The sequence below is a fragment of the Nyctibius grandis genome, chromosome 4, assembly GCF_013368605.1.
Source record: "Nyctibius grandis isolate bNycGra1 chromosome 4, bNycGra1.pri, whole genome shotgun sequence".
Classification (NCBI taxonomy): Eukaryota; Metazoa; Chordata; class Aves; order Nyctibiiformes; family Nyctibiidae; genus Nyctibius; species Nyctibius grandis.
In genome coordinates this window covers 79,248,609-79,274,606 of record NC_090661.1, presented here as the reverse complement: position 1 = coordinate 79,274,606, position 25,998 = coordinate 79,248,609, and the positions used below count along the sequence as shown (strand labels likewise).

General features: G+C 37.7%; 1 protein-coding gene across 11 annotated transcripts in view; it reads right to left on the bottom strand.

The window, feature by feature from the left end:
- Positions 1-25,998, bottom strand: part of KCNMA1 (potassium calcium-activated channel subfamily M alpha 1) — a 554,299-nt gene that overhangs the window by 233,278 nt on the left and 295,023 nt on the right. For 7 of the 11 annotated variants that reach the window (XR_011047946.1, XM_068398028.1, XM_068398027.1 and 4 more), the window contains one exon: positions 2,545-2,568. The exons of the other annotated variants lie outside the window; for them this stretch is intronic. Coding sequence is in view for 6 of the 7 variants with exons in the window: in XM_068398028.1 (XP_068254129.1) it covers positions 2,545-2,568 (24 nt within the window). In the remaining variant the exon portion in view is untranslated. The remainder of the gene's footprint in view (positions 1-2,544; positions 2,569-25,998) is intronic. 11 annotated transcript variants of the gene reach the window in all.

Here is a 25,998-nt window from a genome sequence, read left to right as displayed (position 1 = left end):
CCATCAGCATAAGGGTCTTTTTAAGCACTTTAGTCATTTAATACCTAAGATACATTTAGGGTGCTGTAGGTCATGCAACTCAACTACTCCCAATCCAAACTATTACACATCTAGTATCCTTGTGAATTATCACAAGGAAGTCTGTATTTGTATACTTGTTCCATGTAGCTAGCAATAATAGACAAATGAGTTGAAGTAAAAAAAACCTTTCAACTACCAAGAGTAACCATCTGAGATCTTTGAACATATCCCGAGCATCACAGTGTATCTGTTTAAATTCCTCTGCCTTAAACCAACTCCAGGCATAATCCAGATAACACTCACTCTCAGCATATATGAACACTTCATGACAGTCCTTTCTATTAGTTTCCCTTTTTCTTTCCCTGGACTCCTGGAGACTCTTCATTACACATACCTTTTAAAAGTAAAACATACATACACAGTGTCTCTACCCATACACTCCTCTGCTGTGGCTTATTTTCCAAATGCATATAGCTGCAATCTAGTAAATTTTCCTACTCAGAAATTTTCATGTCACAGCTGTTCCAGCTGTGTGACCTAATTATTTACCAGGACTGTCTTAAGAGCAAATTACCCTATTCTTAAGGCAAAATGCCGATTCTATGAAAGACTCACTGAATAGCCACATTTACTTTGCAAAAGAATAGAAACAGCTTAAAGGAACAAAGAAGAAATTAAAAAAATTACTTCAACTCTTTCCTAGTTCAAATTTCAGACAAGAAAATTAGCCTGGAGTCTGAGTGACAGTCTCAATCACAGTGGCTTTTTGAAATGGGAAAGGCAAAGCCCTTTTTAGGCAGATTTGACACTACACCTTTCTTTTTTAGGAGTCATTTTATCTCCATTAACAAATGGAATGAGGTATTGCCAACACCTGTAGCAGTTGCTCAAATTAATTAGCACAAGCCTGATATAAAACTACTTTACATCAGTCTAAGAAGAGGATTATAATGATTTTAAAAATGAATATATAGTGGCTCTTTTTTCCTAACACCATCTCAAAATGGCTTGCACTGTATCATCCAACACCTTTTTATTCTGGCTGCTGTACATGGGAAAACACGTGTAGTTAGGCTTACACACTGAGCTACTGGAAAGTTAAAAGAACCGGTGTAATAATCCATTTTGCACTGATTTCAGGAGGAAGAACTTCATGTTGCCATATAGGTGTCTGATCAGTTTTACAGTCCTAAAAGAATTGTCCTTCTTTATAAGGAAAAAACCAGCAACCGTCAATATGTGGAATAAAGGAATAACATAAAAAAAAAACCACCACACAAAAAACCCCCAAACAAACAAACAAAAAACAAAAAAAAACCCCACAAAATCTGAGTAATGCTAAGTAAGAAACATTCTCAGGGCAGCACACTATCAGCATGTGGGTGGCATGACAACAGTTGTGGAAATTGCTTCAGTTTTTTATTGTTTTGAACATATTGCATGTTTTCAGGTACCTGCTTAAAAGTACACACTAGGAGCATATTTTGGCTTTATATATATCTGTTCACAATTATCATTTTTCAAACATCATAACATTTTATATTATAGGCCCTCAAAGTTAAATGTATGGCATAAATAATATTCACTGAGTCAAATATTAATTTGCAATCTGTAAATTAATTCTGACCTCCAAAAAGCACTAAATGTAACCTCTGAACACATACACTCAACATTTGCACTGATCAACAGCACTACAACATTGCTTTCAGACACAATGTTTCAAGTCACTTTCCAGAGTGCTGCTTCATGTTTTTATCAGGAAACAACAGGATTACATCATATCTTCTACTGTTCTTACAAAAGATTTATTTGAATACATTTAAGAACATATGAATAACATGGTCACAATATCATTTGTAAAAGAAACTTAGAGCAGTGTTACAATTCTTCATATGAAATTTCATTTTAGTGGTGTTTTGTAAATAAATAAATTTTAAATTATTTTGCAGGCTATTTGATATTATAAAAACAAACTGTTGCACTTCAAAATTCTTCCCAAATTCTGACTTTTAATAAATGATTATGTATAATCTTACCTCTTTTCACTGTCAGCTGCTGCTAAAGTTGACAGCAGGCAAAGGTTTATCTTTCTGAACACTAATTACATCATTCAGCCTTTATCACAACAGAATGGTTAGTACACTCTCTCTTTCCCAAATCTTGACCACACTGCAATTGCCTATCTAGTCAGTAAACTACTGTAATATGCTGGAAATTTTAAATATATATACTTAATACATATTATGTCCTATTCATTCTATAAAAGCTTAAATAAAGATACTGATAAGCATAATTTACATTTGTTCAAACTTTCTAATTTTATGGGTTTTTAAAATTCCAGTTCATGCACTTAATGCTTAGACTGCATTCAGTGTATACACCATTATGGTAAGCACATTGGCATGCACAGGCAATACAAGAATAGGTTATAATTAATCCCACAGACAACAAAAAAAAAGGTGAAGTTGCATCATGCAATGAAACCACAGCTTGGCCTGGGCTGCCATGCAGAAAAAAACCTACATCAATGAGTCTGCTGTACGGCTCCTAGGTAAGAGTTGATATGAAAGAGGTGAGTTATTTCAGCAATGAAGTCACAGGCTGAAAATGTTTATACTACTGTAAACAAAATACTGTACATAGCACAAGTATTACTCTGGGGCGGGGGGAAAGATGCTTGTAGAGTAGGACAAAAAGGGTGAGAAAGAGAAACGGGAGGAGGAATTATAAATTACAGTAACAAGTCTGAAATCCAATCGGTCCTTTTTCATAAGCATTTTGTTATTTCATTCAAAATAATCTCATTTGAGCTTTCAAAGCAAACCTGAATTTTCAAAGTATTTTGCAAAAAAACAATGGATGAAATAATGAGATACATGGCAATTTCAAAATGTCCATAGTGTTCAGTAACTGATGAATAACTGAAGATAATAAAACACACAGATACATAGAGGTGAATTTTTCAATGCAGTGCACAGGATCTAAACCACACAACTTCCACTGATTTGAGTGCATAATGTACTAGACTAAATGAATAGGGATAATATAAGGGATGCATTGATACGAGTGATTTATTCAGCCACCTTCTGCTGCTTTTTTTTTTTTTTTTTTTCTGCTAGTGAAAGACATCTTTCTGCTGAATAAAGCAGGTTTTTTTTCAGAAACTGTCGTAATTCTGAATTGCCTTTACCTTACTCACCTTCATAGCTGTTCTGAATGTAAAAATGTGACCTAAATAATAGGGTGACCACGTAGCCTGTTTTAAGGCATGTACATTAGACCCAGTTCTTCATAGCCTGATTCCAGTAAGCTCACAAAGAAATAGTTAACCAAGTAATTTATTTTAAGGCAACACTCACATAAGAGATCCTACCCTGTAGGATTCTGTAACACTGTAACATATTATTATGTGTTCCATTACAAAAAAATTTGTCCCATGTTTTTCAACAGGTATGCTGTTTTCAAGCAATTTTTCTTAATTACCCTTAATTGTAGGTGGTCACTCTATTTTTATCACAGTTCCCAAACACATCAGCTTATTATACAGGGCAGCAATTCAGGGAAGACCAAAAATAGTTTTAGCAAGAAACTAAAATTTCACTTACTTTATAAAGTTTTTAATAGAACCTACTGTTGTTCCAGTTGCAGAACAATTGCTTTTGGTATCTCTGTTTTTATATGCTTATAACTTTTTGAAATATTAATCTTTTTATTCAGCAAACTGCCACAGAAATTTAGATCAAAATAAAATCAGCTTAATTGACAGTAGAAATTATTTTCTGGCTTCTTGAAATTTCTCAGAAGATTTGCAAAAAAACCTGTCAACACCTTTGGAATTTGACAGGTGGAAAAAATTTACATATTCCAGTTATAAAACCTCCAATTGTGCTACTCTTAAATAATGAAACACACATTCTTTTTTCAGTCAACACTTCCATCCTTTTCAGAGGGACAGAATTTACAGTCATGACTTGTACCACTTTTGGTCACTATGTGCTATTTAACAAGGGTAGTAGGATGTTTCATTAATTGTATATTAAAGATGTGAACATCTTTTTGGGTGTACAGGTATGCACTTACAAACTGTTGCACTGTGCATGCAAATGTTATCAACTAGGAAGAAGGTTACTGAGTCAAGACAGATTTAAGCACTGCTGACAAAGCCAGCAACCCAGTAAATTGTTTAAAGCAAGCAGATGAGGAGCCCAGAAATTTAGAAACTGAACTTGCAGACTTCCAAAGTGTACCATCCAAATAGGTAGCGTACAGTCAGTAATAGGAATTATGGCATACACAGTATGTACTATAATATATGCATGTATCAACATAAATTATGTGTATGATGTATGTATACTTTCCCATTGTTGTGGAAATAGAATAATCTATATTTTCTTACTTGACAAACATTGATTTAGCAAAAGATGACAGTCCTTATTTTTCTTCTTAATAAAAATAATACACAGGTAATTTTTCATCTAGTCACGATACAGAAGCTCTCAAGACAGAGACGGAACATAAAGCTGGCCTTAGTTCTACAGTCTCATCCCTCTGAATATGAACGTAACAATGTAAAAACAAAATGAGGAGAATCATATCCTTGGTATCTGCTACTAGGCAGTAGAGGATGACAGAAGCTACAAATCTAAGGATCTCTCAAGATCAGGTTAAATTACAGTTTACCATACATCTTCACAACAGTTTATTGTCCTGTGAAGAGTGATTTTTGCTATAAAACCAGCTAGTCTTGAGAGATCAGATTATTAGGTTCAAGAAGAGATTCAGTCTTCTGTTTTCTGATTGTTGCTACGAACCAACCTCACGTTAGAAAAGTTTCTCTGCTTCAGCTAGAGAGAAGCTATCAAACTCATTAATTTCCTAACAAACTAAAATGGCAGAAGTTTCTCCCTTTTGGTGTAGCCAAACAGCATAACAAATGTTATGTAGTTCATAGAAGTCTGTTGCAAATTATAAATTCTAATCACTAAGAAGGATACTGTACTGTTGAAACTAAATGACCAGAGTTATAAGATTTAACTAAATTGCTGGGATATTTTTACCTGGAGTTCAATTCTTTCCAATCTCTGAATATGAAGTTCCTTTTAATAAATCAACTACTGGCAAAGTTCAGTCTAGCAAAACAGAGCATCTCATTTTAGCTTTCTGTTTTCTCCTAGGCATACTATGATGCACAGCAAAGAAATCCGATGGGTCAAACTACAGTCTCAACATTGTAAATATTTCTGCTTATATACTCCATGGATTTCAGCTAGATTATTCACATGCAGAGTTAAGCACATTGGATGGAGCCTTGTGTAAACAGTGATGAAAAATACCATAAAAATCTTCAACTGGTAGGATTATCATAAAATTCACTGATCCAACCCACTCACTAAAGAAAGCTCAGTTGTATTCAGAGCCTTTTTGTCTAATTTGTTCTGAATACTTGCATAAACAAAGATTTCAAATCTCTAGATAGATTGTTTCAATGCTTCATAGCTCTTACAGAAAAGCCTAATCATTATTAGTATCAATAATTAATAACAACATTTAATCTTTATTATTCTTATTGCTTGTCTGTATTGAAGAAAATGTTTACAGCAACAAGAATTTTTCCCTCTGACTTCAGAGGGAACTTTCTAATATGGTGATGTCCTGGCCTTCACTTAATTTCAGTACCTCTAAGTTTCCAGAATCTAAAGAGAACAATGCATCAGCAAGCTGTTGTCATCTAATGACTGAAGCTTCTGAGTGCTTTTGAAAAATTTGATTCATTACATATTCCATACTCTAGGAAATGTATACGAATGTGTCAATATTTTTCTACACATTGCCTTTTTCTATGCACATTGTATGGACATTTCATAAATTCAATTCCTTGTTCTTAGTCAGATATGCTGTTAAAGTGAAATCACAATTCAACAAAGGTACAATAAAGACATAATTAAACAGTCATCCTTATTTTCCTAAACCTAAAAAACAAAGACAAACCATTAAAGCTCACTGCATTTAAAATTAAAGATTCATATCAATGAGACCGATAAATATTTACTATGTAAGGTGGTACATATTGCTTCAAGAAGGAATTTGACAAAATCCACCTATACTTTTAATAAAAAGTATAAATTGCTAGAAAAAAAGAGTCAAGAGAGAATTTCACTGATATTTCACTAGTATTCACTGAAAATTAGCTTACTCATAAAATGATGTTAGAAAAAATAGCAGACTATGGATAATCTATTTTCCCTACAGTGGAAGCACTTAAGCCTGAGAATTAAAATGACAATTTGCAACAATGGTGCAATAAGCTACCTGTACTCTTAATATAAAAGACATCCATCAACCACTATTATTGCATTTTCATTATATCATGTGGTATAATAGAAATAAAATGACTGTAAAACATCCTTGTCACAGGAGTTTTTGCTTTGGAAAAAAAGTAGCCAGCAGAGGTCACTATCTGTCATCTCTATATTCCACAATACAGAATAGATGCTTACTCTTCAATTAGAATCTAACAAATTATTTTAACTGTTTAACGGAAAGCTAAAATGATTAAAACATTATTAATGTAACTTAAAATGACAGAGACTTACTCCACAGTTGCTTTTACAACATATGAAGATCTATTTTTTATTCTGATATTCTACAGGATTAGTATAAAAATCTGTATTATAGAATTCTATATCTATCTATATATGTTATAGAATTCTGTATCTATATATTATATACCTATAATCCAGTTCTGAGGCTGTGGAAATCATAATATGAAATTAAGAAAAGAACTTATCCTTCGCTCATATAGGAACTAATATTTAATACTAGAGCCAGAGGAATTAGTTACAATTACATACACTAGACTGAAGCTGGGAAAGAAGAAAAACAAAAAAAGATCAGATATGAACTTAGAGATGTAGAAATATTACATCACGGATCATGCACTAAAAAGATTACTGAGAACAATCTAATCTCTGCCTCTCTAGATAGAAAAATGATAGCAAACATGACAAAATTAAAAAGAAAACCAGTGTAAAAACAAAGAGGTTGATTCAAGCAGGAATGCAGTTAGTTACCTAACTTTGAAGCACAATGTACACTGAAAAGAATAATTGCAAAAAATAAGAATAAGCCACCCAGGAAGCCTTGAGGATGTGTTTAATGTAATAAATATCACATTACAAAAATGTGAAGTCAAATCAGTAAATAAAAGTGATATGAGAAATATTCTGCAAAGCTGTGTGCTGACAAAACTGTTACTGTCTGTATGAACCCTTTAAGTCTTTGGACTTGGTTTCACTTAACCAGGTAGCTGAGTTAATAAGTTTGAGTAACACTTCTGAATTACTTGACTGAAGATGGCCATAAGCAAGTCACTGGAACTACAGGGTGACTCGATTCATATCCACTAAACCATGGTGATTTGAACAATTACATTGTCACTGCATTTTAGCTACAAAACCAAATGCATTGGAGTTTCAAATTTTCCCTAGGCAGCCAAGTTTATTCAATTCACGTCAGGCTTTCGTGTTTGTGACAGTGAGCTGGTCTAGAGAAAAAGCTTTCTTTCCCATGAACTAACAATGCCTTGAGACAAGCCTTGAGATATCGTGCTAAAACAGTTCTCAGTGAGTGTACTTAGTAGTCATCCTTTCACACACAAGGGTAGAATAACACCAGCCTGTCCTGATTGTTGTAGCTGTGTATCTCACCTATTTCCCCCACCTCCATCAAGCCCATTAAGTTTCCTTTCCAAAACTCACTTTCTTACCGGCCAGTCTCTCTCACACAAGCAACTACAACAAACCAAAAAACGCACAACCCAAAAAAAACCCCCACAAACACCTCCCTAATTCTCTAATTCTTCCTATTAACACCAGTTAAGGACCATATTGCAGTTTGTCCCTGTCTGCCCAGGATTTTCTCTGTAATATGCTTCTATACACCAGCCCTGAGCTGGAAGACAGGGACAGGGAGCAGAATGAAGCCCCCATAACCCAAGGGGAAACAGTTAGTGACCTGCTACACCACTTAGACACACACAAGCCTATGGGGCCAGATGGGATCCACCCAAGGGAACTGAGGGAGCTGGCAGAAGTGCTCATCAAGCCTCTTTCCATCATTTATCAGCAGTTCTGGCTAACCAGGGAGGTCCTAGTTGACTGGAGGTTAGCAAATGTGATGACCATCTACAAGAAGGGCCTGAAGGAGAATCTGAGGAACTACAGGCCTGTCAGTCTGACCTCGGTGCCAGGGAAGATTATGGAGCAGATCATCTTGAGTGCCATCACATGGCATGTACAGGACAACCAGGTGATCAGGCCCAGTCAGCATGGGTTTACGAAAGGCAGGTCCTGCTTGACTAACCTGATCTTCTGCGACAAGACCACCCACTTACTGGGTGAGGGAAAGGTTGTGGACGTTGTCTACCTAGACTTTAGTAAAGCCTTTGACACAGTCTCCCACAGCATCCTCCTGGAGAAACTGGCTGCTCATGGCTTGGATGGGCGTACGCTTCACTAGGTAAAAAACTGGCTGGATGGTTGAGCCCAAACAGTTGTAGTGAATGGAGTTAAATCCAGTTGGTGGCCAGTCACAGGCGGTGTTCCCCAGGGCTCAGGACTGGGGCCAGTTCTCTTTAATATCTTTATCAATGATCTGGACCAGGGGATTGAGTGCACTCTCAGTAAGTTTGCAGACAACACCAAGATAGGTGGGAGTATTGATCTGCTTGAGGGTAGGAAGACTCTGCAGAGAGATCTCGACTGGCTGGATTGATGGGCCAGGTCAACTGTATGAGGTTCAACAAGGCCAAGTGCCAGGTCCTGCACTTGTGTCACAACAACCCCATGCACCGCTACAGGCTTGGGGAAGGGTGGTTGGAAAGCTGCCCAGAAGAAAAGGACCTGGGGGTGTTGGTTAACAGCCAGCTGAATACGACCCAGCAGTGTGCCCAGGTGGCCAACAGCATCCTGGCTTGTATCAGAAATAGTGTGGCCAGCAGGACTAGGGAAGTGATCGTCCCCCCGTACTCGGCACTGGTGAGGCCACACCTTGAATACTGTGTTCAGTTTTGGGCCCCTCACTACAAGAAAGACATTGAGGTGCTGAAGCGTGTCCAAAGAAGGGCAACAAAGCTGGTGAAGGGTCTAGAGAACAAGTCTTATGAGGAGCAGCTGAGGGAACTGGGGTTGTTTAGCCTGCAGAAAAGGAGGCTGAGGGGAGACCCTCATCGCTCGCTACAGCTACCTAAATGGAGGTTGTAGCAAGGCAGGTGATGGTCTCTTCTCCCAGGTAACAAGCGATAGGACGAGAGGAAACGGCCTCAAGTTGCACCAGGGGAGGTTTAGATTGGATATTAGGAAAAATTTCTTCACCAAAAGGGTTATCAAACATTGGAACAGGCTGCCCAGGGAACTGGTGGAGTCACCATCCCTGGAGGTATTTAAGACGTGTCATTGTGGTGCTTAGGGACATGGTTTAGTGGTGGACTTGGCAGTGCTAGGTTAATGGTTGGACTTGATGATCTTAAAGGTTTCTTCCAACCTAAACAATTCTATTATTCTGTACCCTTTTGTAATTATTTCTGATAGGGCTTTCTCTTCCTCAGATTTGTAGGTGAAAGGATTAACATGCAGGTTAATTAAAGACAGACAGGAAACGGAGGCAAGACCTATCTGCCTTCTGACCAGAAAACTGGAGTTGCTTCTGGTCTACTGAAGTGCCTTACAGCTGGTCAGGAGCATTGGTCTCTGTGATGAAAGGGCAGACTGTTCATCTTTTGCTTCCTAGAGGACAACTCCATCTTTTTTCCCTGCATTCGATACTTAGCTTCACTACTGATCCCGTTGCCAAGTCAAACTGGAGGGAAAAATACACTATGTTTTGTCTTGTACTAAAAATTAGAAAAAAAACCTGCCTCCCAATTTGTAACACTTGCATCAGTATTTCCATGTAAGTGAATTAGCACAACAAATATTACCAGCTGTTAAGTTAAAGCAAGGGCAGAAACCTCTGGCTCTGCAGAATGTGTGTTTGGGATGAGATGCACAACCACTGCACAGGTGTTTAATTTCTAATTTACAAAGACGGTACAGAAAAAAATAGAAGATGAATAATTTTCTCTAAGTCAACATTGCAAAACAGAATTTAAAAAATAAGTAAAATCGTTTTGCGCCTCTTGAAGGAGACTATCTGCATAAACACACTTGGCAAGGTAGAGCACTGATATAACCTGCAAGCTTAGAGATACCAAGGGGAAAGGAAGGACACAGAAAGTGACATCAGAACCCAACAGCTGAGCTTCCAAATTCTTGTCTAGTCAAAGCCTTAGGGAAGCTCAGGAAAAAGAACAGATAAGAACTGTAAGCTACAACTTAATTCACAGGAACAGCATGAGTTTCTGTGAGAACATGACTTAGCAGGGTTCTACATTGCTGACTGGGAATACCATAAAGACTATTACTAGAATACTCAAAACACCTTTAATCTCAAAGGGCTTGTCTAGACAGAAACAGGAAGAAACGAAGTCAAATCTATTGGAGAACTAGGACAAGCAGTGTCCCAGGATTTCTGGGAAAAGCAAGTGTAGCATAGTAGTAGATAATGCAGTAAGGACTGAAATATACACTTACTAATATCTCTCTGATGACGGCTGTAAAGAACATGTTTCTATTCTATACCTGCTTATCTAAAGAAGTGTCCTGCAATGATCATTAGCCATTAAATGGACTAGCATGATGGAAGACTTACCAGGATTCTGCTTTATGGAACAGCTGGAGCCTTAAGTATTCTTTCTAATGTAAGGCATTTGATCACAGACTTTAAATTACAAACCATGTATGACAAACTTTTCCACAATATTATTGATTAGCATGTTAGCACACCCACCATCCCATCACTATTGCAAAATCCTAGACCGACTGGTCTACATGTAAAGCAGCTTCATGAAGATTTGTGTGGGTAGATCTATTTTCATGATGACACTGCCCAAGGATGTTTTTTAACAAAGGTGTCACAGTGACAGTCCTAAAATTCCGAGTTGAATAAGAGCTGAGGAGGAGTTTCGACTAATTGAAAAACACTTTCACAATAGTTTTAAGAAACAAATATGCCAACAAAACCTCAAACAAAATTTCACTATTTAAATGTATTTACAATTATTTTACTAGAACTGCTGAAAACTAAAATTCTCATACTTATGTGAAGTTTAGGCATTTGACTCCAAAGCAATATGATTTTGAACCTTCATATCCCATCAAATTCAGCAGCAGTTCCAAGTGCTCAGTCCTTCTGTAAATTAGAACATTAAAACATTGGACTCGAATGCTTAATTTTGGATACTAAATTTTGAAAATCTAGCATTGAAAATTACCATAGGTAACAATTATTTGTGTATTATAATTTGAGGGGCTTTTTACTGCTACTGCTGTAGAAAATTATGCAAGCATTTGAATAATTTCATCACATGATCACAAGCAATAAAGAAACCTCACTGGGAGAAAATATGTGAAGCCTGCTTTTTGTATGTTCACCAAATGCTGCAGTATTAAAAGTCCCTTCTGTTTGTGTAGCAAGAAAATCCAGGCACCTACATTTAGTTCATGGCATGGTAATTCTTTCAACTTATGACTCTATTAGTAATTCTCTATATTCTTTATTATCTCTTTGGCTCATCCCACAGAAGACACTCTGGAAAGCTAGAAGAATTAGCATTTTGAATACTAAGGAAAATCATCTCCAAAATTAATTAACCACAGAATCACCAACCCATCAGTACTGTAAATCTTGGTGCTAGCTAAATAAAAGTAATTAGACTGGCCTTATAAGTCCATAGGGGGCTTTCCTCACTTCTTGCTGCTTGTTTAGATGGAACACAGACTACCAGAACCAATATTCTGTAATTCATTCAACCTCTTCTAGCAGCTTGCATGCATCCCTGAGGCCTTAAGATGGGTTATATTTATCATACATTATGGCAGTAACATATTGGAGGTTATAAATTATGGCAACTTCACTGACAGACGTGCTTTTACACTCACACTAAGTCTGATGGTGAATTATGGCCTTAAGAAAAACAAGGAGTTGAAAGACATGTTCCTGAGTGACTGTGACACTACCTCAGTTCCATACCAGTAAATAAACAGATACATATGGAAACAGCTCTGTGCTTCCGTAAGTACCAAGGTTTGCAGTCTCATGTACTTTGAAAAGCTACACTAGCTCTATTCAAGCAATATTTTTGTTTTACATACATTTCTTCCCTTTCCCAAAATGCATTAGTATTACTAATACAGTTCTGTATCAAAAAATGTAAAATAAAATATCTTAAACTCCCTCCTCTGATTAATTTTTGAGAAAAACTGAGAAACGTTTTCATGCCAGTATTACTATTCTGTATGTGCATGAAGGAACACTGCAGTTAAATATGTCTAAGAATTTAATACTATGGAAATGCATAACTGAAGAGTGATATTCAAATACATGCACAGCTAAAATAATCTGTGCATCTACAAAGTATGAGAACTTTTTCATTTACTAGAGTGGCATAATGATTTTGCTTTGATATAGACTAGCCATATGCATTAATTGTTTATGCCTTTCTCTCTTACTGATAACTTGAGCAGTTATAATACGCAGCATAACAATTTTGTCATGTTAAAGGAATTAAGTAATTAATTGTACAGTAATTAAGAATCAAAATATTTTTGGGTTTTCATACAAATGTGTCACACTACTTTCATTTTGATGAACAGTAAAGACTAAACACTCCATAAGAAAGAAATTACTGTATTTTTTCACTGTAAAAGGGTCTTTGTCTTTAGGCTTATTTAAAATTCGAATCCTTTTCTGCCTAGTCATTTTTCACTGCAAATTGTGAGCGTACAGGGACATATATAAACTTCATTTTAAGAGAAACAAAGAAAGACTTAAAGCCAATATACCTGACAGGAGAATAAAAGAGCATATGAGGTATTTAAAATTACTTAAAATACGTTTCAACTTTTTTTTATATTAACTACATTTCAAGTTCATGATCATCCTTAAACTTACATTATGGAAATATACATCACCCACGTGCTGCCTTGACACTTATTGTAAGAAACTATACAAAATGTTTATGACGTACTAATGGACTACCTTTTTTGATATTATGTTAATATAATATTGTAAGATTATTAATCAAGACGATTGACAATTTTCATGATCAGTATTTTCTGTGAGGAATTTCTCTTATGAATTTCTCCAATCCCTTTGACAAAGTTCAAAACTGTTGAGCTGAAAGTACACACTGCCACTCAATTTTCCTCACTTCTATTTCTTTTACTTTGTGAGGAGGCAGATGGAAGTGTATAAAAGGTGGCATGATAGTCTGGCAGTTTTTATTGATGAGTATACTCCATCTAGATTGACTCGTATGGAAATTTCACACATGTTAATAAGATCATAAACATGGATACTAGTATTTATGAAAACATAAATGTATGAATAGAAAACATCTTATGCATCTGAAGATATGTATGTAAAATAAAAATTCTACATATGATTAAAAATGACCATTTATTTATCTGAAATACATATTGAAATAGCTTTGAGCTAACATTAGAAAACTGACCAATTTAGTCCTGTCTATATGCACTACCCTTGCATATGTACTTGCCATACCACGGACACTAGAGTGACTAAACAAGAGGAAAAGCATTTTAGAAGCTAAACCAGAACAAGAAACAAAACATTATTTTTATCCTAGCTTTACACTTACTAGGTTACCCTAGATATGCAAATGACAGGGCAGGTTGGGAGGTAAAATTTAATTTTTCCACTTTAATTTTTACTAGTGGAGTAAAAAAAAATGAACACTTTTTTAGAAAGCACAAGCTCCACTTCTGTACAGTTCCTGCCTTTGAATACTCTATCCTGAGAGGGGAAAGGATCTTAGATATTTAAGTTCCACATAGATGTTTCCATGACATACAGATTGTCATTATTTTTTACCCAGGTACATCAAGAAAAGATAGTAGGATCCTAAGATAAACATTCACAGGCCTTAAAACTGGAAACTCTTAATGAATTTAGCTGGATGTCTTGTACGCCACAAGCCATTGAGCTTCAATAGCTTACTTTTGAAGGGAGTAAAGTGTTGGCATTTTAACTAAAGTATAATTTATGTTTTGATAAAGTGCATCTTTCAGGAAAAAAAATCATTCACAACATGAACAAACACAGAGATGAAAAGTCCTCATTTTCTCTTGACAGAATATTTCAGTGGACAGTCACTCACAATATTAACATTTTACGCCTTATTTTCCATTTGAGTTTGTCCAGCTTCAGCTTTAAGATATTGATTCTTGTCAAACTTTTATTATATTAAAGAGCCTTTTACTTTGTTCCACAAAGACACTTACTACAGTATAACTAAATCACATCTCAATCCTCTTCTCAATAAACCAAAGTGATTAAACTCTTTAAGTCTGCTACTCTAAGGAATTTTCTCCAGCCACCAACTTTCCTATGCTCTCCACCATTCATTTTTTGTGTACCTACACAGTGAGTATCTGCCATCTCCAATGCTTCCACAGAATGGAGATAATAAACCGAGCCTTACAGAACTTCGGCATTTAGAACTATAAAGCACTAAAACCACTCTTTGATGGAAGTTACTTTTTCAGTGGAACACACCGCTATCAACACTGATGTCAATGGCATGCTTTAGACAGTGTGCATCTCATCTTCTCATATGGTTCAGGAAGCAGTAAACATTAGAAAACACTGCTGCAGATCCTCAGACACACATTTCAAATCACATGTTCCCAAGCCTTTTAAAAAAAGCTTCCAGATACCTACATAACTTGAAACATTGCAAATTTCACCCTTCGAATCTTTCCTTCGGAAAGATGTGGTCTATCTTGATTTCAGTAAAGCGTTTGACACGGTCTCCCACAGCATCCTCACAGCTAAACTGAGGAAGTGTGGTCTGGATGATTGGGTAGTGAGGTGGATTGTGAACTGGCTGAAGGAAAGAAGCCAGAGAGTGGTGGTCAATGGGACAGAGTCCAGTTGGAGGCCTGTGTCTAGCAGAGTCCCTCAAGGGTCGGTACTGGGACCAGTTCTATTCATTAATGACTTGGATGAGGGAATAGAGTGCACTGTCAGCAAGTTTGCTGATGACACAAAACTGGGAGGAGTGGCTGACACAACGGAAGGCTGCGCAGCCATTCAGAGGGACCTAGACACGCTGGAGAGTTGGGCGGGGAGAAATTTAATGAAATATAATAAGGGCAAGTGTAGAGTCCTGCATATGGGCAAGAACAACCCCATGTATAAGTACAAGTTGGGGGCAGACCTGTTGGAGAGCAGCCTAGGGGAAAGGGACCTGGGCGTCCTAGTGGACAGCAGGATGACCATGAGCCAGCAATGTGCCCTCGTGGCCAAGAAGGCCAATGGCATCCTGGGGTGTATTAGAAGGGGTGTGGTCAGCAGGTCAAGAGAGGTTCTCCTTCCCCTCTACTCTGCCCTGCTGAGGCCGCATCTGGAATATTGTGTCCAGTTCTGGGCTCCTCAGTTCAAGAAGGACAGGGAACTGCTAGAGAGAGTCCAGCGCAGAGCCACGAAGATGATGAAGGGAGTGGAACATCTCCCTTATGAGGAGAGGCTGAGGGAGCTGGGTCTCTTTAGCTTAGAGAAGAGGAGACTGAGGGGTGACCTCATTAATGTTTGTAAATATGTAAAGGGCAAGTGTCATGAGGATGGAGCCAGGCTCTTCTCAGTGACATCCCTTGACAGGACAAGGGGCAATGGGTGCAAGCTGGAACACAGGAGGTTCCACTTAAATATGAGGAAAAACTTCTTTACAGTGAGGGTGACCGAACACTGGAACAGGCTGCCCAGAGAGGTTGTGGAGTCTCCTTCTCTGGAGACATTCAAAACCCGCCTGGACGCGTTCCTGTGTGATATGGTCTAGGCAATCCTGCTCCGGCAGGGGGATTGGACTAGATGGTCTTTCGAGGTCCCTTCCAATCCCTAACATTCTGTGATTCTTTTCTTAAAAAAGGAAGACAGGTTTAAAAAGAATGCAGACATTCAGTTATCTAGCTTCACATTTGACAGAATACTGCACACAATAAATCTCTTGTACAATTAGACTGCTTACCTGACAGACCTACATCAGTCCCTGGGGCATGAATTAGATAGAAACTGTTCTCTGCATTTTCTCCTTTTATGTCAGTAATGATGTAACTAACTAAAAATATCATCATTTGATATGGGAAAAAGCCTTATCTTTTCCCCTTTTGTTACCCGGAGTTCAGATCAACTGTTCTTTTCTGTACTGAAGTATGGGTGAAAAACTGGATGTAATATTTCATTATGTGCAGGTGGCATTTTTTTTCCCTTTAGAAGTGTATGAAAGTTCTCTGCAGGAGTATGACTAGCACTTCAATAGCAGAAGAGAGCTCATTCCATTTTAGTCCTTGATTCCATAAGCCCGACTCTAGCGTTTTCATTTGGAATTAAATCTAAGCATACAGGCAAATAATACCCATATGATATCGAGACTTAAAAACACAGGAAGGCACTTAATCACTTGTCTTGCAATAAGAAATTTGTGTCTGATACTGTACTTCTTGAACTTTGAAAGCAGTAATAAAGGTTTCCCTCCTTACTCAATAGACCTAAAATATTGTTGTAACCAATTGTTAGTTTTCAATAAATAAGACTGACTGGGTTTTATATTTGATAACTGATTTGACAACGGTGATCCTTGCAAACTGTAGTCAATACAACTTCAGAAAGGAAAAAAAAAGTTGAGAAAAGAATCAGTGAAGTAGGTCAGGATGCTGCAGCAGTTTGCTGCCATCGTCATGCTGTCTTAACCTAGAACTTATTACGTAAAGGCTGATCCCCAGTATGAATCGGGCACTAAAAGCTGACTCCAACTTTTACCTGGCTGTCAGTTTCTCAGAAACCTAATATCCACAAGAAAACCTGATAACAATTGGCCATGTCTCATTTCTGAATAAGACACTGGTATAGAAACTAATACAGAAACTCCATCACCCACATTTGGTTTTTTTGCTTTCTCTGAGCCATCTAAAAGATGCGAAGGAACAGAAATGGATAAAGTTCATCAAGAGATAGTCTGCATTCATTGGATAATATTAAAAACCTTTGAAAAATACATGAGTAAAACATCCCAAAAATTTTTTTACTTTTATAAATTTTATAATGAAGAGACTCTCTGGTCACTTTTTCTGAAAAGGTAGAAAGCTCTCATTACAGGCTAATGCTCTTCCCTTATTCTCCCATCACCTTCTCTATTTGATATAGTCATAACAACTTTAGCTGAAGATTAGGTTGTTTCTAAGCTGTGCCTCTTCACTTTGAGTTCCTCCGTTATAGAGTTAAGGGACACAATTTTGTCATGCGTTGCAAATCACTATTGGATTTATTTCATTCTAAGCTAGATTATGTGACTCCTTGGAGGGAAAATGAGAAGTTGGACGGAAAATTACACTGTACAAAAAAATTCCTGATAGCTTTAAGGCCCTTACAGATGTGCTTATTAAAGATAATAAAAACCTAGAGACTGTTGAAAACAATATTAAATCTTGTAATATCTGAACATTTCAATGCCTTTTTTTTTTTTTTACTTTGCCTTTGGAGATAGCATGAGGAATGTGCTTGAATCATCTTTCCAGATAGTTTAAATATTTCCTATGAATCTTAAATTATTTTCTCTAATTTTTGCTCTGCCTGTTACAAATAGATAAGGCTGGCTGATAGTCACAGCCCCAAATATAAAGCAGATTTTAATCTCACATGACTCTTCAAATTTAACACGACCCTCATTTCCAAGAACAGACATGAACCTGAACAAGAAGTTTTAGAAAGAGTTGTAACAAAGATGCTAAGGACACCTCCAAATGCTATACACTTCCATAGGCCGTATCATACAACCATAGAACCGTTTAGGTTGGAAAGGGCCTTTAAGATCACCAAGTCCAACTGTTAACCTAACACTGCCAAGTCCGCCACTAAACCACGTCCCTAAGCACCACATCTACACCTCTTTTAAACACCTCCAGGGATGGTGACTCAACCACTTCCCTGGGCAGCCTGTTCCAAGGCTTGACAACCCTTTTGATGAAGAAATTTTTTCATTGCCACAATCTCCACACCTTTTGCTTCCTTCCCTTCACATACGTGTGTTTCAGACAGTAAACAGTTTGACAAATTCCCAGCTGGAGTACCAGCTTCCTTGTATCTGTTGAACATTAAGACCTGCTGCATACAAACTTCATATAATTACTAGTTATGTTCAGATGGCAGTGCAGACAGTGAGAAAAAATAAAGTGAGTTCTGTTTTCTCTTCAGCAGAAAGGTGCTTTCCCTATCACTCAAACCAAATTGCTGGAGAGCGCATAAGCTATCTAGAATCAGAAGACATAGAAGATGAACCCAAGTAAATGAGAGAAGTACCACAGGCCCCCTCCTACTCCCAACAATGTTTCCAAGGAATGACAAGAACAGGGGGCAGACTCGCTGCATAGCTCTCTAAATGCAAGAGCTCGATTCCCCTCCCCATTTTGTCAGACAAGATCCTACTCAGAAAGTCTTTCTCATGCTCTCCACAGAAACAGCATGCTACTGCAAGGGTAATACTTCCTCCTTCAGCAGAGTAACTCTTTAGAAAGTGGGAAGGTGCAGGGAGGGGAAGTCTGTATTAATAGATTTCTTTCAGCTAGGTTAATACTGAGTTTTCAAAACTCGTCTAGTGAAACTGATAACCTGATCAAGGTATCAGGACAGTGGTGCCAGTAATTAGTATTTCCCAAGTCCAGGTTCCCACCTGCTGTTTTTCATTTGGTTATGAGTTTCAGTTGTTCACTCAAATCAGTAGGTACAAAAAGGAATAAAGGTTATTTTATTTATTTTAACAAACCACCATTGAACCCCACTCCTCCTGTACTAAAACGTTGTTTCAAGAATTCATTATGATAATGACAAAGATTTATATAAATAGCTATGCACCTGCATGGAATTTTACCACCTGCTGTGGTAATGAAATTCCCCCTGCTGTGAAGTTAATGCTCAGAATATGAATTTGCTTAGCAGGTCTGCTGTCCTGCTAAGGTCTATTTTCATTGTGTGTTACCACATTTTGTTGCATGGAAAGGTTTCCTTGAATAATTTTGTTTCTGTGCAAGTGACTGTTCCTTTGGGAAAAGCTTTTTTAAGTACTATACAAGCATTTTTACGTACTTCACAGACTTTTCTTCATACTTGCTACCCTCTGTGAATGCCAAAGAGAATATAATTCCTAAGACTGCTTTTCAAAATGTTGAGAAATAGCAATCTTCAGTGTAATGTCTGCCAATTTTAAGATCTAAAACTCAGAGAATGAAAAACCTGTCTTTAAATAAATGTTGTCAGCCTGCCAAATATACTATTGTTTTTTTCCCATTTTTCTGGTATTTCTTTACCACTAGCCTGTAGCTGTCTGCTTATTTACTAAAATTTTAGACTTAATTTTGTGTTCTCTTCTTCCTGTCCTCTCTCCATCCCGGAGGCATTCAGCCTTGTTTTTTTTTGTTTGTTTGCGTACAGAAAAGAGGAAAGCTCCAAATGTTCATCACGTACTAGCCTTTGAGTGAGACACTTATGATACTAGATTAGTCTCAACAGACTTTGTTCTCATACAGGCAAGTCATTTATTTTCATTTATCTCCTGCCTGAGAGGTTATTCCACTGATTAATCTACACAGGCAGGTTCATTCCCATCTCTCCAAACCTGATAAAACTGTTAGTGACACTCCTAATCAATACAAAAAGAATTCTGATTTACTTTTCACTGTTAGTCACTTACATGCAAAAACTCCCTTTCTCCATAAATCCAAGTTTTATCTATGTTGCAATCAGTCTCAGAAAACTTCTTTCTGGAGTATTAATCAAACTCACGCATATAAACCATTATTGAGCTTTGGTGCAAAACTTCCATAAGGCTGTCAGTGTCCTGTTCACTCTTGTATTGTTGGGTGGCATCATCCTGTCTCAACACCTTGTTTTCCATTTACTGATAGATTGAGGTGACAAGCACAGACTTTGTCTAAAATGCAGAACTGTTTTGTACTTGACAGCTGTATTAATTATGATGACTAAGGATAAATAATAAGAACAATCATCTCAACAATTATTTTAATACAGCTCGTCCCTTTCAATAGCGACCATCAATGAGACAAACGAATTCCTAGCAATTGGTACAGACTTCGCTTTGTGTTTTGTAAATTTTCTCCTGATTTTTCAACAAATATTTGAGACAGTATTTAGAAGGGTAGACATTGCTTGTCTTCAACCAACTTTATAAAATAATTAATACTTAAAAAAGAATTTTGCCTGACTTCCAGGACAACAGCAGGATTTCACCCCAACAACTTAAACCCACTAACACTAATGAAACTTGCAAAATTGCACAGTTAAGGCCATGGGGATGGGGATGGGGCGAGGAAGAGGGTGGGCGTCTTCTTCTGAACAAGAAAGATATATGAAGAAACTCTTGTGACTGGAAGTAAAAAAATAAACTTATACAGCTCTAAGTATCAGTGAAGAAAACCAGTCCATTAAATATATAACATCTCAATGGAGAAAGAGAATGGTTTTAATAATTTTTTAGCCTTCCTCATGGTTTCTGGGAGAATTTTTCAAGACCAAGTAGAATAAAGGAAAATATACCAAAAGTACCCTTGCTAATACATTAAAACCAGCTGCCATGCTCTTAACTTTACAGATACATAGATTTACTGATTCTCAAAAAGTTCTTTTGAAACTCAGCTTCATAAACTGGGAGGCGGAGGGAGTAAATATGTCCAGTGTTCTATGTGACCAGAATACCTTAATTTGACATTCAATATAAGCACCACAAACAATATTTTTATAGTTTAAGCAATTTTCTTTCACAACTCACTGTCTCTATAATAGTAACAGAGTAGGTCTAACATTCAAGAGTTAGGAGGGGCTCAGACAAGTTAAATACTGTAATTTTCTTTAAAGATACTATAAATATGTTTAAATGCCATTATGGCACCAATTACAAATTTTGTGAGGGAACATGTCTATGTGCTGAAATAACCTGTTGACCAGTCTGCTGCCAAATTTGCTCACATTTTCATCCCACAACATGACTCCTCCCCCTCCCAAAATATTGGAAGATTATTGTTTTAACTGAGTAGTAAACAGCCATGACAGTGCTTCGTTAGCAGAGAAAATCATGGTTCTTGTGCCAGCTCCCAGAACAGCATGCTTACTAGTCATGGCTTTGTAAATTTTCTCACATACAATATCTGAACAACTTCAGAAGAAATTCCCAGATTCCCCATTGCAAGCATGTACACTGCAAGCTGCACCTTAAAGTACTAATGTTTAATACACAGATAAAAAAAGCATTGACTCCTAATGGTAGATAAAAAAGCTACAGATTCTTGCAAAAGCAATGCTCCTAATGTCATACTATAAACTCACTGGGATTCAGTTCTGCCTACACTTCCATTTACCAAGATCCAAAATCTTGGAGAAATCTGGTGTTGAGTACACAGAAAACAGACTCTAAGAATATTTAATGTTCATATTTTTGCACTTACATGAACCCAAAGAATCTTATCTTTCACTGATTAACTAGCATGTACTATTAATGTATCTCTTAAAAGCAAAACTGGAAACTAGAGTGTTTTCAGCAATAACTGCCTACTAGAAATGCACACCAAGTTAGTAGACACCATAACTATCCTGTCTTCTCAGATACAACTCCCATTGTATTTGCAATTTCCCTATCATACCTGCATCACAGGAATTTTTCATCTGTTGCTGCCAAAAGGGAATCTTTTGGAAGTTATCAGTCACATGGCCACAGATGCGCCCAGCTGGCACAGTTTCTTCATAGTCAAATTGCCTATGACCTCTGCTTGTAAACTAACTGCTCAAGCAAGTACTAAAACAAAAAAAAAATTAAATATTTAGGAAGGTAAAGGTTACAGCCTGGGTTAGAAGATTCTGCAGTCCCAATAGCTTAGCAAGAGGCACTAGTCTGACCATTGGTCAGGACTCAAAGATCATAGCTTGCTGTCTTTAATGGCCTTACCTTCTGAGCAAGTTTCTTGATTCTTAAGCTCATATGGACCAATGAAAATAGCATTTTTTTTCCCTGCACATCCAAAATATTACTGTGAATGTCAAGGAATTAGTTACTATTATCATCTAAAGTTAATTAATATATCACTATTTCTTTATGTTGATATTCAGTTAGGTATGAACAGGATCCGTTTTGCCAACTCAAGGAAAAGCAAAAGCAGAACAAAAGCACCACCAGGGGATGCCCTTAAAAATCGAAGGGTGATTCTCAGTCTGTTTTCAAAATTCTGATTCCAAAACTAGCACCCACACCTTTATCAATTTAAGTCATGTATACTATCTTCTACCCTGTTCATCTGTTCTCAACTCTACTGTTGGCAGAAGCAGATGAAAAGAGCAAAGAGAAGAACAAACCAAGTCTACTAGCAAATAGTAGTTCACTTTTGGGGGAAGATGACTACTGATATTGTTTGGTGGTGCCTTCTGCCTTTGCTGGTGATAATCCTAATTGTTCTCTTGGCAAACTCCAATTTGCCTTTCCCTTCTGCCAAAAAAGGAAACTGAGTGAGTTGCTATCAGGAAATACACGATCTGAGAACAGAAACTTCTGTTGGTGGCAGGTGAGGCCTGCAACCCACAATTACTAGCTGAAGCTCCAACTGCAATCTCACAAGAAAATCAGCTAGAAATTTCTGAGCTAACAGCAGCTGTTCAAGAAATTGTGAGCGGCTGCCAAAAAGCAACAGAGAGTCGTGGGAGTCACAAATATTTTAAGAGATCTGTCAAGTAAGACAATAACCATTACATGTTAAGCCAGAGCTCTTGATCCAAAAAGGAGGTGTGGCATATTGCCCAAAATGAATAAGCTTAGTGATCTTAATTTATTTTGCATGGGTCAAATGATCACATCATTTAGGGAAGTGAAGAGACATTTTATTTCTTTCAATTTTTTTTCCTTCCCCTTTCTGCTTGTCTTTCTGTCTGTTCTCTACACCCATATATTTTTTGACTCTACTTATGGGTTTGGTAGAGAAGAGATTACTCTCTCATTTTTTAACGTAGCACAGAGCACAAAGAGGTTGTAAAGGTTAAGATGCATAGGTCTCAGGCTTACCACTAACAATAACAACACCACTCTTAAAATCCATTAAATACATTTTGTAATCACACCAGCTGTTGCTAGAATGATCAACATGCTGCACGGACACTGAAAATTTACTGTTTTTTCTACCAGAGACTTTTTCCACCCACCACTAGGAAAAAATAGCTTGCAGTACTGCTGCTGTATTGCTATTATTTTACAAAAGATTACATTTCATATGTTTGTCATTCAAAAACCTTTCTTACACGCATGTAATCAAAATTTGAACTATGAAAAATTATCTGAGCTACAATATTCAACCAACACTGTAGTTTTGCTATGGGACAGGTTAAACCATCAGGGATAATGCACTTGAGTTTGCCTAGTACTAAAGGAAAAAAAAATATTGAGGATATGAAACCCTAAAATGGAGCACTGATCCTGTAGATAAGGCTCCTCTCCTCAAATCATTCTGCCTATGGCTCTTTCCTCCAGCTGTAAAATTGGGTTTATAGCTGTGGGATTGTTTGGGTTTTTTTCCCTTCCATTTGTTATCCATCTTACCCTCTGCTCATATATTCTGTATTTTACCTTGCATTTGCTCAAAAGCCAATCAATTAGAACCTTGATCTTGAGGACTTATGGTTTCTACAGTAACATAAATACAGCACAGCAGGAAAACTATCAGTTTTCTCCCTGGATGCGCCAGAAAAATTTGCACAGTCTCAGCTTTTCCTATATAAATGCTGTATTAGTGTTGAAGCAAACTGTAAATGACTACAGTTTATTTATACAATTAATGTAACTGCACTACGTCTTGGTGAAAGTCTGAATTATTATATATTATCAGGTATTCTACTTGCACAAAATCACATTATTATGACATAGAACAGTACAACTATGTAATACGGTGGTAAAAAAATCATTAGGGAGATTTGTGAGGATTAAAAAAAAAAGGTATTCTGTGCTTTTACCTACAACTTAAAGGCATGCTTAAAGGAAGAACTAGGAGAGCAAACTAGAGAGGAAGAAAGATCATAAAATTTAATACAAAGTTTTGATTAACTATTTCAAGGGAAGCAATTAATTATTTTAATTTAAGATCTTCTTGACTTGTAAATACTCTCAAAATTCATTTTTAACTGCTTTCAGCAATGAAGGCTCCACAGATTCTCTAGCAAATTCCAGGCAGAGCGCTCTGATGCCTCTTCACATGTTCAGCTTTAAACTGACCACCAGATTTTGAAACAGAAGGCTCCCTGCTCCCCTCCAGCTAAGATGACTGGGAATTGTTGCCAAGTGCTCTGGTTATTTCCTGTGATTGGCTGGGAATTTAATCTAATTTATGATTTTTATTTTATTTATTTTAATTATCATTGAAAAGTGTCTAAACATTCAAAATGCATGTTTGTGTCACTACTACATCTCACAAAAGTGGATGAACGGCTTACCTTAATACTGTTCTGTGAAATGCCAGGGTCCTGAGTGCACCAGTAGGCTTCCATAGCCTGGGCCAGCCTTGTGGGATGCCCTGCCCAGGTGCCCCAGGAGCCCCATCCCACACTAACTATCAGGGAACAGTGAGGGCGGCTGCTCCCTGGGGGTAACCAGCGGCCCAGGGTGGCTGCAACATCGGCCTGGCGGGGCCCTCACCCACAGCAGTGACACCAGCCTGGGCAGCAAGGTGCTGCCAGCAATGCGTCCTGCCAAGGGTCCTGATCTTCAGGGGAAGGGCAAGGCAGGGAGGAGGACTGGGTGGACCCAGGAAATCCCAGTTAAGCTGTGGAACTGGGCTGGGGCAGCACCCTTATGGCCTGGTCGGGACTGAGCATAAGTGTCCTCCTGGGCCATGTGCAGGGGGAGGCCTCTGGGCAGCCTGTCAGGGCCATTAGGGCCTGTTGATGCCAGAATGAAATTTCTCCCAGGTCAAAACCTAGCAAGTGAATATTTAACCCTGTGGAAAACTTTAATGGCTGAGATGCAAAGGATTTTTTTTGATGGAAGTATTATTGCAGGCTTATGTACAGGAGGTTGGCCAGGAGCTGCAAGATTATAAATTGATACTTTTACTTAAGTAAAAGCTGTAAAGTATTATTTGTGAAATTGCTTAGTTAATCTGTCTTTGTCCTGGTTTGGCCTAAACCAGGCCGATTTTCCTTTCAGTGATTTTTGCTTTCAGCTAAGTCTCCTCTAAGTAACTGCACTTTCTGAAACTAACTGCATGTTTGCAGACAGTGTCTGCCTCCAGGACTGATAACGCCCGAAGTTTGTAGTTATCGCTGAGGCACCGGTAGGGATGTTGTGCAGTAAGGCTCTTGCTGTACTTATTCTTAGAGAAACCAAGGTCACTGCTGAATTCCTCACTGCTTACAAGTGAAGAGCCGAAGGGGGGTTGCAGCTGCAGCGGGGAGCAGACAGGGCAGGTGACCCAAAATTGACCAATGAGGGTATTCCATCCCACACACGTCATTCTCGGTATAAAGCGGGGGGATCACGAGGGTCTCGCTCTCTTTCTGCTATGGCCAGTGTCCAAGGAGGACTCCGTCTGTTTTCCTGCTGCCCCCGATCCCGATCCGTGCATCCCTGAATCCAGCTCTCGACCGTCGCTAGGCCCAGCCTGGGCCTTCCCGGAGCCTGCCCTGCAGTGCCGGTGGTGACGTGGCTGACTTCAGGGGAGCTCAATCTTGGTTTTGTATATATATTTGTATATATTTGATTATTTCTATTATTATTATTATACTCTTTTTCATTATTATAGTTTATTAAAACTGTTTTAACCTTCC